The sequence below is a fragment of the Narcine bancroftii genome, chromosome 6, assembly GCF_036971445.1.
Source record: "Narcine bancroftii isolate sNarBan1 chromosome 6, sNarBan1.hap1, whole genome shotgun sequence".
NCBI lineage: Eukaryota > Metazoa > Chordata > Chondrichthyes > Torpediniformes > Narcinidae > Narcine > Narcine bancroftii.
In genome coordinates this window covers 243,221,361-243,236,998 of record NC_091474.1, presented here as the reverse complement: position 1 = coordinate 243,236,998, position 15,638 = coordinate 243,221,361, and the positions used below count along the sequence as shown (strand labels likewise).

The 15,638-nt window shown below is 43.8% G+C and overlaps 1 protein-coding gene across 4 annotated transcripts in view; it reads right to left on the bottom strand.

Moving 5' to 3' along the window:
• Positions 1-15,638, bottom strand: part of LOC138737197 (atypical kinase COQ8A, mitochondrial-like) — a 78,497-nt gene that overhangs the window by 40,465 nt on the left and 22,394 nt on the right. For all 4 annotated transcript variants that reach the window (XM_069887849.1, XM_069887852.1, XM_069887848.1 and 1 more), the window contains 2 exons: positions 11,141-11,207; positions 6,380-6,454 (listed from right to left, as the gene is read on the bottom strand). In XM_069887849.1, the coding sequence (XP_069743950.1) occupies positions 6,380-6,454; positions 11,141-11,207 (142 nt within the window). The remainder of the gene's footprint in view (positions 1-6,379; positions 6,455-11,140; positions 11,208-15,638) is intronic.

Sequence of the window (15,638 nt, the reverse complement as noted above, 5' to 3'; positions counted from 1 at the left end):
GGATGCAATGAAAGCCTTCATTAGAGGGCAGATAATAAGTTCTGTAACTAAGATGAAAAAGGACTACAATCAGGAAATAGAACAGTTGGAAAGGGAGTTAGTAAGTACAGAAAAGGAACAAGCAACAAGGGATGATACAACAAAAAGAGAATTGGCGGACAAAAAAAAACACAAAATATTACAAACGTATAAGGTGGAGAAGAACATAATGAAATTAAAGCAAAAGTATTATGAGCTAGGAGAAAAAACACACCGAATATTAGCCTGGCAACTTAAAACAGAACAAGCTAAAAGAACTGTATTGGCATCAAGGAAAAAGGACAAACAAATTACATATAATCCAATGGAGATTAATGAGAAATTTAAGGAATTTTTTGAACAATTATACCAAACTGAGAATGAGGGGAAAGATCATAAAATAGAAGAGTTTTTAGCTAAAATTGAACTGCCAAAATTGCAAGAAGAGGAACAAAGCAATCTGATAAAACCATTTGAAATAGAGGAAGTACAGGATATAGTAAAAAAGATGACCAACAATAAAACGCCTGAAGAGAATGGATTCCCAATAGAATTCTATAAAACATTTAAAGAGTTATTAATTCCTCCTCTCCTGGAAGTAATGAACTAGTTAGAAGAAACACAAAACTTGCCAGACTCATGTAAGACAGCAATAATTACAGTAATACCAAAGACGGGGAAGGATCCACTAACACCAGCATCATATAGACCAATATCTCTACTTAATTCAGATTATAAAATAATAGCAAAACTATTAGCAAACAGATTGGCCGACTGTGTACCAAAAATAGTAAAACAAGATCAAACAGGATTTATTAAGAAAAAACGAACAGCGGATAATGTCTGTAAATTTATTAATTTAATTCATGCAGTTCAAAGAAATAAGATACCAACAGTGGCGGTTGCTTTAGACGCAGAAAAAGCCTTTGACAGGGTAGAATGGAATTATTCATTCGAAGTATTACAGAGGTTCAATCTACCAGAAAAATATATTAATTGGATTAAAGCATTATATAATGGACCATTGGCGAAGGTAACAGTAAATGGATATGTTTTGAACAAATTTAAATTAAGTCGGTCAACTAGGCAGGGATGTCCATTATCTCCCTCACTGTCCGCTTTAGCAATAGAACCATTGGCAGAATTGATAAGAACAGAAAATAAAATAAAAGGGATAAAAATAAAGAAGTAAGAGTATAAAATCAGTCTATTTGCAGATGATATCATGGTATACATAACAGAACCAGAAATATCAATAAAAGAACTACATAAGAAATTGAAGGAGTACGGAGAAATATCGGGGTACAAGATTAACGCAAATAAAAGTGAAGTGATGCCAATGAATAATGCGGATTATACAGAATTTAAAAATGAATCATCATTTAAATGGCAAACACAAGCAATCTGATACCTAGGTATTATGTTAGATAATAATTTAAGCCACTTGTACAAATTAAATTATCAGCCACTAATAAAGAAATTGTAGGAAGACTTAGAAAATTGGAAAGAATTACCGCTAATGTTGATAGGGAGGGTAAATTGCATTAAAATGAATGTGTTCCCAAGGATACAATACTTATTTCAATCGTTACCAATTCCCTTAACAGAGAAATTCTTTAATGAACTAAAGAGAATAATAAGGAATTTTTTATGGAAAGGTGGGGAAACCGAGGATAGTGTTAGATAAATTAACAGAGAGGTACAACCAAGGTGGTTTGCAGTTATCAAACTTTAAAAATTATTATAGAGCAGCACAATTAAGGTATTTATCAGATTTTTAGCAGACAAGGGAAAAACCAGATTAGACTAAGATAGAGCTAGGTAAAATAGGGGAGAAGGTACCGGAACATATACTTTATAAGTGGGATGAAAAACTGGTATGATATAAAAGCTCACCAGTACTCCATCATTTACTCAATAGATGGAAGAAGATTCATTAACTTAGAAAGGAAAAAAACAAATTACCAACTACCAAAATTATTATTGATGCAAAATCAGCTAATCCCTTTTACAATAGATATTCTTTCCTTTAGAGAATGGGAGAGAAAAGGAATTAAAAGAATAGAAAATTGTTTTTTGGGAAATAAATTATTAACATTTGAACAAATGAAGTACAAATATGGAATAACTCATGGTAAAATGTTTGCATACCATCAACTGAAAGCCTACTTAAAGGACAAATTGGGAAGCAGATTGAGATTACCAGAAGGAAGCAGCTTTGAATTTGTGATTACAGACACAATGATAATTAAAAGATTTATAACAAACATGTACATCAAGTTGCAAGAGAAGAAAAATGATGAAATAAGCTATAAACCCAAACAAAAGTGGGGAAAGGATTTAAACATAAAGATAAAAAATGAAACATGGGAAAATTTATGTTACGCATGATGCAGTATAATTGGTTACACAGGTTATATATCACACCCCAAAAGTTAAATAAATGGGACCCAACATTATCAGATAGATGTTTTTGCTGTAAGAAGGAAACGGGAACAAGAGTACATACAATTTGGACATGTGAGAAAGTGGAAAAGTTTTGGGAAGATCTAAATCAGATATTAAATAAAATCACAAAAAAACAACATACCAAAAAGTACAGAGATCTTTCTTCTAAGTAATACAAGTAGTAAGGAATTAGGCCTCAAACTGGATGAAGCGCAAAAAAGATTTATTATGATAGCCTTAGCTGTAGTAAAAAAATGTATAATGTCAACTTGGAAATCAGAAGAGAGCCTGAGAATACATCAATGGTACATGGAAATGAATAAATGTATTCCATTGGAAAAAAATAACATAATTTAAAAAATAAAGTCACATTATTTGAAAAAATTTGGGAACCGTACATGGAACATAACAGAGAGGACTTGCCTCGGACCTCCACCCCCTAAAATGATAAGAAGACAAAATGACTTGATCCAGTGTGTAAAAGTAGATGACACATTTTTCTTGTTTATTTTCATTGTGTGATGACATTGTTTAATGGGTTTATTGTATTGTACATGTTGAACGTTTAATGGGTTTGGAGGGGGGTGGGAAGGGGGGAGAGAAGGTAGGGGGGAAAAAAGGGAAGAAAATGCCACTGTGTATATTTAAGAGGGAAATGTTTGTATGTATTTTGGTTGATGTGGTTCACAGTGTGAAAAATAAAAAATTATTTTAAAAAATCAATCTGCTGGAGGAAAGCAACAGGTCATGCAGCATCAGTTGGAGAGAAAGAATGGTTGAAGTTTCTGGTCGATGAACATTTCTGACCCATTCTTTTTCTCCCCCCAACTCTGCTCGACCCACTAAGTTCTCCAGCAGATTGTGCTTGGCTTTAGATTCCAGTGCCTGCAGTCTCCTGTGTGTCCTGTTTAATTTGGGTATCATGTTCGGCACAGATATCTGGGCTGAAGGGCCTGATCCCATGCTGCACAGTTCCGTGTTCATCATCTGTGAGAAAGCTTCCTGCTCGCAGGAGAACCAGTGAGAGGAAAGGCAAGTGAAATTGGATTTGACAGTCTTAACTCTGGGACAAGGGAACTGGAAGGCTGTGGGACGTGTCCTCTGACAGAGGCTGAAGAACTAGAAGAACAGAAGGCAGCGTTGGAAGATAAACCCCACAAGAGTGATCTCATGCTGCCCTTGCTTGGTGCTAAATTGATCTTTGCATTGCAATCCTGTATTCTGCAAATTGTGCTCTTTATACAGCTGTATAGATGCAACCTGTAGTCTGCTCACAGAACCTGCTCACTGCACTAGATAACAGATACCGCTGGGTTGGAGCAGGAGCCAGTGGGATTGGCTACTAACTTTCTTTAGGAAATGCTCACTGAGGGATAACTATTAGCCAAGATCCTGGGAATCACTCCCCGCTCTCTTCAAAATATTGGCACAGGAGCATTCCATTTTTCAATTCAAGGGAACAGAAAGACACCTCATTTATAGAGCATTACAGTATAATCCATTCGGCCCATGATGCGGTACCAACCTACTCAACAATCTAACCCTCCCTATCTCACACCCATAACTTCCCCTTATTTTTCCATCCATGTGCCTACACCTGAGTCTTTTAAATGTCTTGATTGTACCAGCCTCCACCACCACCCCAAGCAATACATTCCAGACACCCACTACTTTCTGTGCAAAAACTTACCTTCAATGTCTCTCCTAAACTTTCCTCCACTCACCTCAAACAGGTGCATTTGCTATTGTTGCCCCAGGACAAGGGTTACCTTGATTAAGTCACCTCTCATCCTTCATCGCTCCAAAGACAAAAGCCTTAGCTCTATCAACCTCACTTCATGAGCCTGCAGGACAGTATGGCACTTCTACAATCCTGTATTTGATGAACCATCTCAAGGAAGAAACAACAGGTGGCAGGGGAGCTTAGGAGATGGTGGGGGAAGAGAGAGGGTTAACATAGATCATACCATAACCTCAGAGGTAACTTGGCACTCTGCTCCCTGCATGCAAACAACCTATTTTCTGGGTCGCTCTCACAACGTCCATTACTGCTGTTTAAAGTAGGTGGCTCAGGGTCTAAATTGAGCTCTCCTGCATTGTGTTCAGTGGCACTGGCCTACATGCTTCTACAGGTCTGTCATGATAAACCACTCCTTGCACCTGCCACAATTTAAAGGTAGACACATCCTTTTCTTAGGCTTTGTTCTATACACAAGGCATGCTGACGGCTCACAGACACTCTCGGGAGCAAGGCAAGAAACTACAGGGACCTGTTTGGTTGTGGGAAGGTGGGGGGGGGACGGTTGGTTCGAGCTAGACATGCCGGAACTTGTCAATTCCAGTGGGCGAGATGGGAGAGAATCAGGTCCCTCAATGTACGCAATGAGACTTACAAAGGGGAGGACAGACGGGAGAGGCATCAGATAATACAGTCAACTAGGGCTCAGAGTTCAAGGGCAATTCCAGAAGATCGAGCACAGATATCCAACCTTATTCCCCAGTGCAGGGATGAACAGATATATTTTTCAGAAGAATCAGGGAGAAACCGCCACTCCAAAACTATCTCCAGCTTCCATCTCCCAATGCTAATGAGAGCCAACTTGCATACTGACGGACACCCCAGACATACTCACTTGTCCCTCCTCCCATTGGGGTAAAGATTCAAGAGTGAGAGAGCACACACCAACAGGCTTAAAGACAGTTCATTTCCCCCCCCCTCGCAGCCAACAGGAGAACGAATGCATCTCACAAGAGGCTCTCATGCTGCCCCTGACCTTTTTTATAATAACTTGTGCTCATCCCACGGCTGTTAGAGACAACATTAAAAGCTGTGGCAGCACGGATGGCGTAGCGGTAAAGCACAATGCTGTTTCAGGGCCAGCATCAGGATCGGGGTTTGAATCCACCGCTTTCTGTAAGGAGTTTATATGTTCTCCCCATGTCTGCGTGAGGTTTCTCCAGGGGCTCGTTTTTTCCCACTGTTCAAAACATACTAGGAGTATAGGTTAATGGGGTGTAAATTGGGCGGCATGGACTCCTGGGCCAAAATGGCCTGCTACTGTACTGTATGACGAAATCTAAACTTTAAACTGCTCACAGAAGAACCCTTCTCATTGTAATGTGACCAACAAACTTAATATTGTATAGTCAGAAGGCATGGAAACAAGACCTTCAGCCCCATTTGCCCATGCCAACCAAAATGTCTCAGTCCCATCTTCCTGCATTTGGCTCATATCTCTCTATATGCATCTGATCTACGCATCTGTTCAATATTTTCTTTAATAGTGCAATATTACCAGCCTCAACCATTTTCCATGGCATTCTGTCCCATACACCCACCACCCGAAGTGTAAAAGAAAACTTGTTGATTTCACCTCCCCCCCCCCCCATCCCCCCCCATCCCATTTTTAAAATCTGTCCTCTAGTTACCAATTCCCCTACTCTGGGCAAAAGACTGCCTGCACTCACTCAATCTATTCCTCTTGTACATTATAACTCGTCATGTGTGGGGGGAGGATCTGGCTGTGTATCAACTGATCACTTAGGGAACAGCAGGTACAGCCTCTACCTCAATAATTACAGAGCTGGGGTCAATCTCAGCCACAGCACTCTGTGTGGAGTCTGCATGCTCTCAGAGACTGCGTGCATTTCCTCTCACTTCTCAGGGATTGGTACATTAGTCACCACTCACTTACACTCTGAGGGAATAGTCTTGGGAAGTAGGTAGAAGTGTGGGAGGCATAAAATGGGATCAGTGCAGGAAGGGTGCAAGTGTGCTTCATGGACAACACAGACTTCCATGGCCTGTGACCTCACAAGTGGTCATTCACTGCGCCAAGCTGTTTTAGGACCAGCCCATCGAAGCAGCCACAATTAGGGCAGCATGCCTTCATCACCTCTCCCCATCACTTACCCTCTCTCATTTCATGCTTCCAGCTCTTCTTGGCAACCTCCGCCAGAGCACCAATCCCAAGTCCAACAGCCAGACCTGTTCGGGGATTTTTTGGGGGGTGGGGAAGAGGAAGAGAGAATTGAGAACACAGCAAGGTAGCCCACCCTCATCAACCCATCCCACCCTCAAATCTCCAGCAGCAGCTCTCCCTTGTATCTCAATGAGGTACTGCAGGGGGAACCAACAGCTCACAGCAACCTCCAGCAGGTCCAGCCCAATTAAATTATATCTGACATTAACCAATGCAGCACAGGCAGTCTGGCTACTGCCTCTCCCCTACTGCAGAGGAGTATGCCCTTGACAGGACACTCCCCTCTTTTACTCAGAGCATACTCCCAATTATTGAAACTGCAAGAAAGGTTCAAACCCATTCTCACCCATCCTGATCTCCTTCCTCACACCTGCCAGTGGTTCTCCATCCAGTGGCAATTCCCTGAACAAACAGTCTGTATTAGTGTCTAGCTGTTCTTTCCTGGTATTCTGTTTTACTATGTGAATAAAACTGATCCAACAGTTCACTTCTTACTGACGAAGGGCTCGGGCCAATGGTAGGAGAGTTGATGACCAGAGGCCACAATTTCAGGATGAAAGAGCCTCAATTTAAAACAAATGCAGAGAAGTGTCTTTAGCCAGAGGATCGCGAGTCTGTGGAACTTGTTGCCACGGACAGCAGTGGATGCAAGGTCACTGGGTGTATTTAAGACAGAAATTGACAGGTATTTGATTAGTCAGGGCATCATGGGCTATGGAGAGAAGGCTGGGGAGTGGGGCAGAGTGATTAAGGATTAAATGGTAGAGCAGATCTGACAGGCTGATCGGCCTACTTTACTCATATCTTGTGAAATGTCAACTTGCTGTGGATGCTGTATGCCTTTTTTAGTTTCTCCTGCAATTTTGCGTACTACACTAGACCCTAGCGTCTGTAGACTTCCTTGTTCAACAGTTTTCATCTCTCAAACTTTTTTTTCCCTTTTAATATGCTCTAGTACAAGTGTTAAATGAATGGTTCCCTCAGATGCATCCATGATTTCTCAGATTCCTTTACTGGGCAAGGAACACTTGCTTCACACAAGTGCCCGACCAATGCTCACATTCGCCAGAAGAGAGAAAGCCTCAGCTCGCATTCAGTAGCACCGTCCCTCACAACTAACATCCAGTGGGGTGGAGTTGGGGGGGGGGGGGGGGGGGGGGGGAGGTGGGGGGAAGATGTGGCAACACCATTAATCAGAAGGGCAGTGGAACACTCTTCACGTGCCAGGCTGAGTGTATCTCTACCTGCTCTCCAAAAACTCGGCAACATCCTGTGCAAAGCAGCCTCCATCATTTTAACACTCCCTCTCTCCACCACCAGCCCACAGTGACTGTCAAATGCACCACCTTCAGAATGTACTGCAGCTCTTCATCCAGGTCTCTCCCAAAGAACCTCCAAGCCAGGACCTTGAACACCAAGGTCAGGGGCCACAGACACACGAGACTCTAAGCTATGGGGGGGGGGGGGGGGGGGGGAGTTATAAGATTTAACAAACTCAGGTTTCTTTCTCTAGAATGTAGGAGGCTGAGGGAGACTTGATAGAAGTTTATAAAACCATGAGACTTTGAATAGGGTGGACAGACAGAATAATTTTCCCCATGGTAAAATAGTCACACACTAGAGGATATGCATTTAAGGAAGAGGGGAGGAAGCTTTTAGGGAACAATTTTCCTTAACATTTACAGAGTGGTGGGTGACTGGATCAGACTGTCAGGAGTAGTGGTTCAAGCAAAAGTGGCATTTAAGTGGAGTGAAACAAGAAAGTTTCCAGATGTTGTGATAGTAAAAGAAAATACACAGAAGTGCTGAAGAAACTCAGCAGGTTTTGCAGTATCCATGGAGCCAAAGATGTCTAACCAATGATTTGGCCTGAGCCCTTCATCAAGGTACCCTTGCTAGGGATCAGGCCTGAAATGATGGTTAAACATCTTTTCTTCCTGTGAATGCTGTGAAACCTGCTGAGTTTTCCAGCACTTCTGTGTATTAATGGCATTTGAGTGGCTTCCAGATAAAAACATGAAAGGGATGGAAGGTTGGCAAGCAGCAGAGGTTTCAGTTTGATTTGGACCTCATGCTCAGCACAGACACAGGCTGAAGGGCCTGTTCCTGTGCCACACTGTTCCAACATTGGATGCTTAACCATGGTTACCATAGAACTGCCCATAGTGGGTGGCACCAGATTTAGACCAGGTTTGAAGACACCAGGCCTGAACTTGCTCAGTTGACTAAGTCACACCCCTCTCAAGAATGCTCCCACTCTCCCTGTTAGCATCAGCTGAGACACGTTTACTTCCACACCTCCCCATGTCACACAGTCACTCCCGTGTGGAGCCCGTGTGCCTGGAGCTTAAACATACAGTGGGGAGGGGGGAGAACACTTCGCTGCGGATATACTACAGGCCTTCTAAAAGTCATTGGGAGATAGAGAAGCAGTTAGGTTCAGTTTTTTGTCATGTTTATAGAGGTTGTTTTGCAAGCAGACCAGAAGACACCTCATACATAGTACTAAGGCAGTGCAGAGTTAGAGATCAATTAGGACAGAGCAAAGACAGCATAGTTTTCACTCTGAGGAGTTCATTCAGGAAAGGTACAAGAAACAGTCCTAGGAGCCCAAGATTTAAATATGCCCCATATTAACTGAAATCACCGCAGTATGAAAGGACTAATCGGGGTGGAACTTTTAAACATGTAGCCAAAAGAGCTGTTGAGCCAATATGTAGATAGTCCTGTTAGCAAATAGGCTACACAGGACCTCAAGGAGTGTTGCCAGGAAAATAGTTGGAATATCAGTAGGAGAATGACAAGCTGGAAAGTAGGGTCTTGAACTGGGAACAAGCCAATTACGTACATACAGGATATATGCCTTCATTAATCAGTGCATAAAATAATAGAGGTGATAGCATTGCCTTACAACACTAGCTAGGCCATAGCTGGAGCACTGTGTATAGTTCTAGTTTATAACTCCAATCAAAAAAGGCTCTACTGGAGATGCTGTAACAGCAGCTCTGCCGCAGACCCGGAAGTGTTGGGAGTGGTGGCACAGTGCTGCACTGCAGGGAGCAACCACCCAGTCCTACTGTCAATAGCTCCCGACAGGCTTTAAATGGCCCATTGAAGGAAGCAATGCTATGAGGGGCTGCAGACCAGCACAGAGCACCAGAAACCAGAACACCCCCCTGTTGAGAAGGAGGAGCATAGGAGACAACCATATAGGGCGACAACCACGGCAGTAGACCAACGAGGAGCTCAGGGTCAGAACGCATGTTAGAGGGGGATATTAATGAGTTACAGGGGGCTCGTTCAGCCAGGGGGGGGGGGGCTGCTGTCATTAACATTGTCCACCCCTCCGACATGGGACACGAGGGCACTCTTTTTATTGCATCAAGCATCGCTGACGCTTGACGTAAGCTAATGACGCAGCTGAGGCTGGAGGAGAGTCACTAGCGTGTGTCAACCTGGACTCTACTGACGGGGAGGGAGTGGGGCAGGTCTGTCACCCAGGGATGCTCGCGACCAACTCCCACGAATTGGAGGGGCTCATTGGCAGAAGGGCCTAGTCAGGCTGCTGGTCACTTATGGCTGTAGGACACATACACAGGCTGCTGGAGACTGGCTCTGGAAACCAGATATCAGGACCAGCATTCGAGTGGGTGCTGAGGGGAAGAAGAGCCTCAGGTGTTGAAGGCTGTCTGCTCAAAATTTGGATCTGGAGCTTGGGTTGCCAATGGATCAAATGGGTCTATTCAGCTGCAGGGGCTCCAGGAATGCTGGAGGCAAGTCCACTGACACTCAGTCTCTGAAGGGATTCTCTTTGCTTCTCCTTCTCTCACTGCAAGACAATGCTCACAGCAACTTTATCTGCCTAAAAGCAGGCAAAGTGCATAATACTACATCCTTGTCTATATTATTACATGGGAATAAAATGAATCTAGAATAAGGAGGGAATGGTTACACTGGAGAAGATGGACTAGCATCTTGCCTTGGATGGAGCGAGGTGGGTCTGTTTCGTTGGAGCAGAGGAATACGAGGTACAAGAGACAGTAACAAGACACTCAGCATAAGCATCTAGAGCCAGAGTAAAGGATTCGGAAGGGATACGAGGGTGATGGAATCTGGAATGCACTGCCTGGGGAGGGCTGCAGGAGGATACTCCCACAACATTGGAGAAGGATTCAGACGAAGCAGCAGTTACTGAGGCATGAGGAGATAGAAGAGGCACTGAAGGAGGGTGTGGATGGATACAGTGGAAACAGGAGTCGACAGATATCGCAGTGAGGAACAACAACCCGCTGGATGAACTCAGCAGGTCAAACAGCATCAGTGAATGGGAGAGGAATTCCCCAAAATGTTGACCATTTCCTCCTCCTGCTTGAGCCATTGAGCTGCTCCAGCAGGTCATTTCCTGCTTTAGCAGAGACAGAGGATATGATGGGCAGAAGGGTGTGCTCCTGGGCTGGGTGACTCAATGACACCACAGGTGTCGAAGATTAAAAAAACTCAAAGGATGGCCATTTCATTCTATTTTAATTCTGGCCCCAGATCGGATCGAGGATTTTACAAACACCTACCATTCCCCTTTGGCCCAACTACAACTAAATTCTGACTGACTGCAGGGTTGATTGATTGGCAGTGGGCAGAGAATAAAACAGCAAAACAGCATGCCAGATGAAGAAAGGAATGAAAAGCTTTACCTCCAAATGTGGCCAGCCGACCAATCCTGGTGGATGGAACCTTTCGCTCCCGTGCCCGCTCACTCAGCTGGGGAAACAAAACAGATGGTGAGTAGAGCTGGGGGTCTGGAGTCTCCCCTTGCACAGGACTCCACCACAACCTCGGCACATCAGGCAGTAAAGATCAGTCCCCGCTGCAACCTGGGAAAGGCAGCAGCCGACGTGCGTGCAGCGAGCTCCCATTCGCTACTGACTGGTTCTGAGGCATTGGTGGAGAGTTTTGGATCGAGTAGATGTGGAAGAATTGAAGGCCAGAGAACACAGCCTCAAATTAAAAGGACATCCCTTCAGAACAGAGATGGAGGAATTTCTTCTGCCAGAGGGCAATAAATCTGTGCCTGTACTCACTGGAGTTGAGAAGGATGAAGACGATCTCAGCAGAACATACTGAATATTGAAAGGGCTGGACAGAGTGGATGTGGAGTGATGTTTTCATCAGTGGGAGAGTATGGACCAGAGGGCACAGCCTCAGAATAAAGGGGATGACTCTTTAGAATAGAGATGAAAAGGTTTCTTTAACCAGAGGGTGGTGAATCTAAGGAATCTGTTGCCACAGACAGCTGTGGAGGCCAAGTTATTGGGTAAATTTAAGCGGAGGTCAACAGGTTTTTGATTAATGATGTCAAAAGTTATGGGGAGAAGGAAGGAGAATGGAGTTGAGAGGAAAAATGTGTCAGTGTGATTTGAATGGCAGAGCAGAGTCAATGGGCCAAATGGCCTAATTCTACTCCTACATCTAATTTACTAGATGTAAATTAAGGGGAAGAACACCCTTGCTTTTGCTCGAAGGGAGCAGGGGAAAGTTGCAAACATGGCTTAGACCATCATGCAAAACCTCCTTCCCCTTCCACTTATATCAGAAAAGCAGCCAGCAGATTAAAAGACTCATCCAACCCCCACCCCCCCAAAAAAAAAATCAGGATTCACATGAGCGCAGTCATTCAGCAGATTAAAAGACTCATCCAACCCCCCCCCAAAAAAATCAAGATTCACATGAGCGCAGTCATTCAGCAAATTAAAAGCCATTATCAGACTCCTGAATGAACTTCACACCAGTAAAATGAGGTTGCCTTTGCCCTGTATCAACCGATTTCTCTCAGTAACTCTGCTTCTGCACTGTGTCTCACCTGCTGTGCTATGTATGGAATGTTTAGCTGGACTGCAGGCAAAACAAAACTTTCACACAGAACTTTGGTGTGGTTGAAAATAAAACTGAAATTATTTTTTTCCAACTGGAGCACCCAAAGAAACCCACACAGACACAGGGAGAATGTACAAACTCCTTGCTGACTGTGCAGGATTCAAATCCTGGCAAAACACAACCTGCTGGAGAAGCAGCATCACTGAGAGAAAAAAAAATAGTCATCGTTTCAGGCCAGAGCTCTTCAACTAGTCTTGGGCATTTTCTTCCATGAATGCTGCTCGGCTCACAGATTTCCTCCAATTTCCTCCTACTAAACCATTAATCTGGGTCATTTTCAATCTGGTGTTTGCAGTGCACAACCAGATTGCCTGGGCTCCAACACTACACCTGACTACACCCTAGGGAGGACATGTCAGCATTGGAAGCAGAACAAAGAACATTACAGCACAATATTGGTCTTTCAGCCTTCGATGTTGTGCCAACCTATATATTCCCACCAAAAAGTACTAAACTCTTCCTACCTCATAACAGTTTTTCTTTCATCCCTGTACCTGTCTAAGAACCACCCCCAGCAAGGCATTCCAGGTACCCATAACTCTTGAAAAAAACTTACACCTGATATCTCTCCTCCTTTCACTTTGTCGAGAAGTTCCCCAATGTTTGCTATTCCTGCTCTGGGAAACAGGCACTGGCTGTCCACCTTATCTATGCATCAGAATCTTGTAGACCTCTATTAAGTCTCATCTCATCCTTCTGCGCTCCGGAGAGAAAAGTCCCAGCTCTGCTAACTTTGCTTCACAAGACATTTTCCAATCCAGTCAACATCCTGGTAAATCTCCTTTGCACCTTTTCCATGGCTTCTACATCCTTGCCATAATGAGGGACAAGTATTGAACATAATATTTTAAGTGTGGTCTCACTACAGATTTGTAGAGTTGCAAGTTCCAGACACTAGGGGATTGCCCTCTCAAGGTAGGCTTAAAGGTAACATTTATATTCTTTGGACTTTAGATGAGGGGTGATCTCACTGAAAAAGATCCAAAGGTCCACCATTAGGAAAGACTGGAATGCCTTCCCTGATGGGAGAGTTCTTGAATGAGGATACAGATTTAAGACAAGGGCTGATCACTTAAAACCAAGGTTAAATCTCAGGAACTCTTTGGCAGTCATGGAGGCCAGATCATTAAAACTATTTAAAGTGGAGGTAGATCAGTTTTTGAGATGATGAAATCGAGGTCTATGGGAATCTGGATCAAAGAAGATTGGGGTAGAGTGACCACCAACATCCAGAGGACATCAGTTGAAGAGCAGGAACATTCTGAGGAGACATCAGAGGTAGGTTTTCTACAGAGTGGTGGGTGCCTGGAATACATTACTGGGGGTTGGTGGTGGAGGCTGGTACAATAGGGACATTTAAAAGACTGAGATGGGCACATGGATGCAAGAAAAATAGAGGTCTGAGATTGGGAAGGATTAGATTGTTGGGAAGCAGGTATTTTTAGGTCAGCACAACCTTGTGGACCAAAGGTCTTGAACTGTGCTGTAATGTTCCATGTTCTGTGAAACGCTTGCTCTCCCATTCAATGCTTGGGGGGGCTGGGTAGCCTACGCCTGCTCCTATTTTCTCATCCTCTTCCATTCTTGCACACTTCATTGTCCAGCAATCCCCATGCCGTGAGGAGGACAGTGCCCAAGTAAATTCAAGGCATTCCAGAATCCCGCCTGCTGACAAAGTGTTCGTTTGTCCTTTATGCAATGTCTTCTCTAGAAAGGCCCCAGTGCTTCCCCCCCCCCCCCCCAACTCCCGAACACAGCTGACACAAGCAGAGACACACTTCTCCATGAACAGTTGTCTCTCCAATCATGGACTGCTTCAGTTCCACAAACAGTACAGGAGATGACCTCAGACTTCTCATCACAATTTGCCTATTTATACTGATGACTAATTGGGACTACTGATCACAATACAAATCTACTGCATCCACTCCACTCCCAGAAGAGTGTAATCCCTTTAGTCCCAGTGCCCCTTCAATTTATTCCCTCTGGCATTTCCTTCTACCCTTTCCATAATCTGCCACTCAGCCACACTAGGCACTATTTGAAGTGTCCAATTAACCTGCCAACCCACACATCTTTGGTTTGTGAGAGGAGATCAGAACAAATTCCACCTACTCTACCTCCTGTTCCCCAGTTGCAAATGTTCTCTCAACCTTGTTGCAACAAGAGTCTGGGTGAGCTGATAGTTGTTGACGCAGAGTTTTTAACTCTGAACTCAATCATCCCAGCCCTCAGAATTATCAGCCTGGCACTGGCTGGATCCTTGCTGCTGAGACCAATGGACTTCCTCCTTCCCAGCTATTGTATCCGGGGGAGGGTCCATGCACGCCAGACTGGACTGAGAAGGACCCCAGACCACAATCTCTATCGCAACCCGGTCCATCTCAGACAGTAGGGTGTACATTTGGGAGTAGCATACCAACATTATAGCACAAAGAGAGGTTGTTCGACCCTGGATGTCTGTACTAGGTGTTGCCACCTCGTTCCTTGGCTGTGTTCCAGAACCTTGTAAAAAAAATGTTCTCTTATAAACCATTAACCAAGCAGATTTTTAAAAGATTCCACTGTCCATATAGATGGCATTCCAGATCAAATCAACTCTCTCCCTCATCAAACCTTCACACTATATTACGTTCCTGTACAGCTGCAGCCATGAATTTTGATGTGTCTGTGCAGAGTACTTATGTAATGACAATAAACTTTTACGTCACATCTCACGTCACAAAATCAGAGTCTTTGTCACCTTACTTACAGCATTAATTTTCATTACTCTTTCTGAACCTTCTTCCATCACTACCTTCTCCACAGCTTTCACAAAAGCTACTGGCAAAATTAAAATTAATTCCATAAGTCAAAATGGGATTTGACTCAGTTGTTGGCAGTCACCAAAAAATAATTTCTCCCAAATTGGAGTTATGTGCCAAGGCCGTGATGCGTCAACAACTATCAGCTCACCCAATTTAAGGCAGCCTCAAGTATTTAAGTTGATCCTGAGCTAAAGTGACCAGGCGATGGGGCAGACACCACCATGCAATGGTTTGTCAACTACACACCAGATACAGGTCAAGAGAGGCAGGGATCCAGTGAATGTCTACACTCACTGCCAAATCCAGGTCACCAAATCCATTCAGCACCAGAAAGAACTAGTTAAGCAAGAAACCTACAGGGCAGAAGGAAGGATACTAGCTGGCTTCGGTCATTAAACATCTGCAAATTCACACCATTGCCACCAAACGCATTGAGCCTTCCCTACAGCTC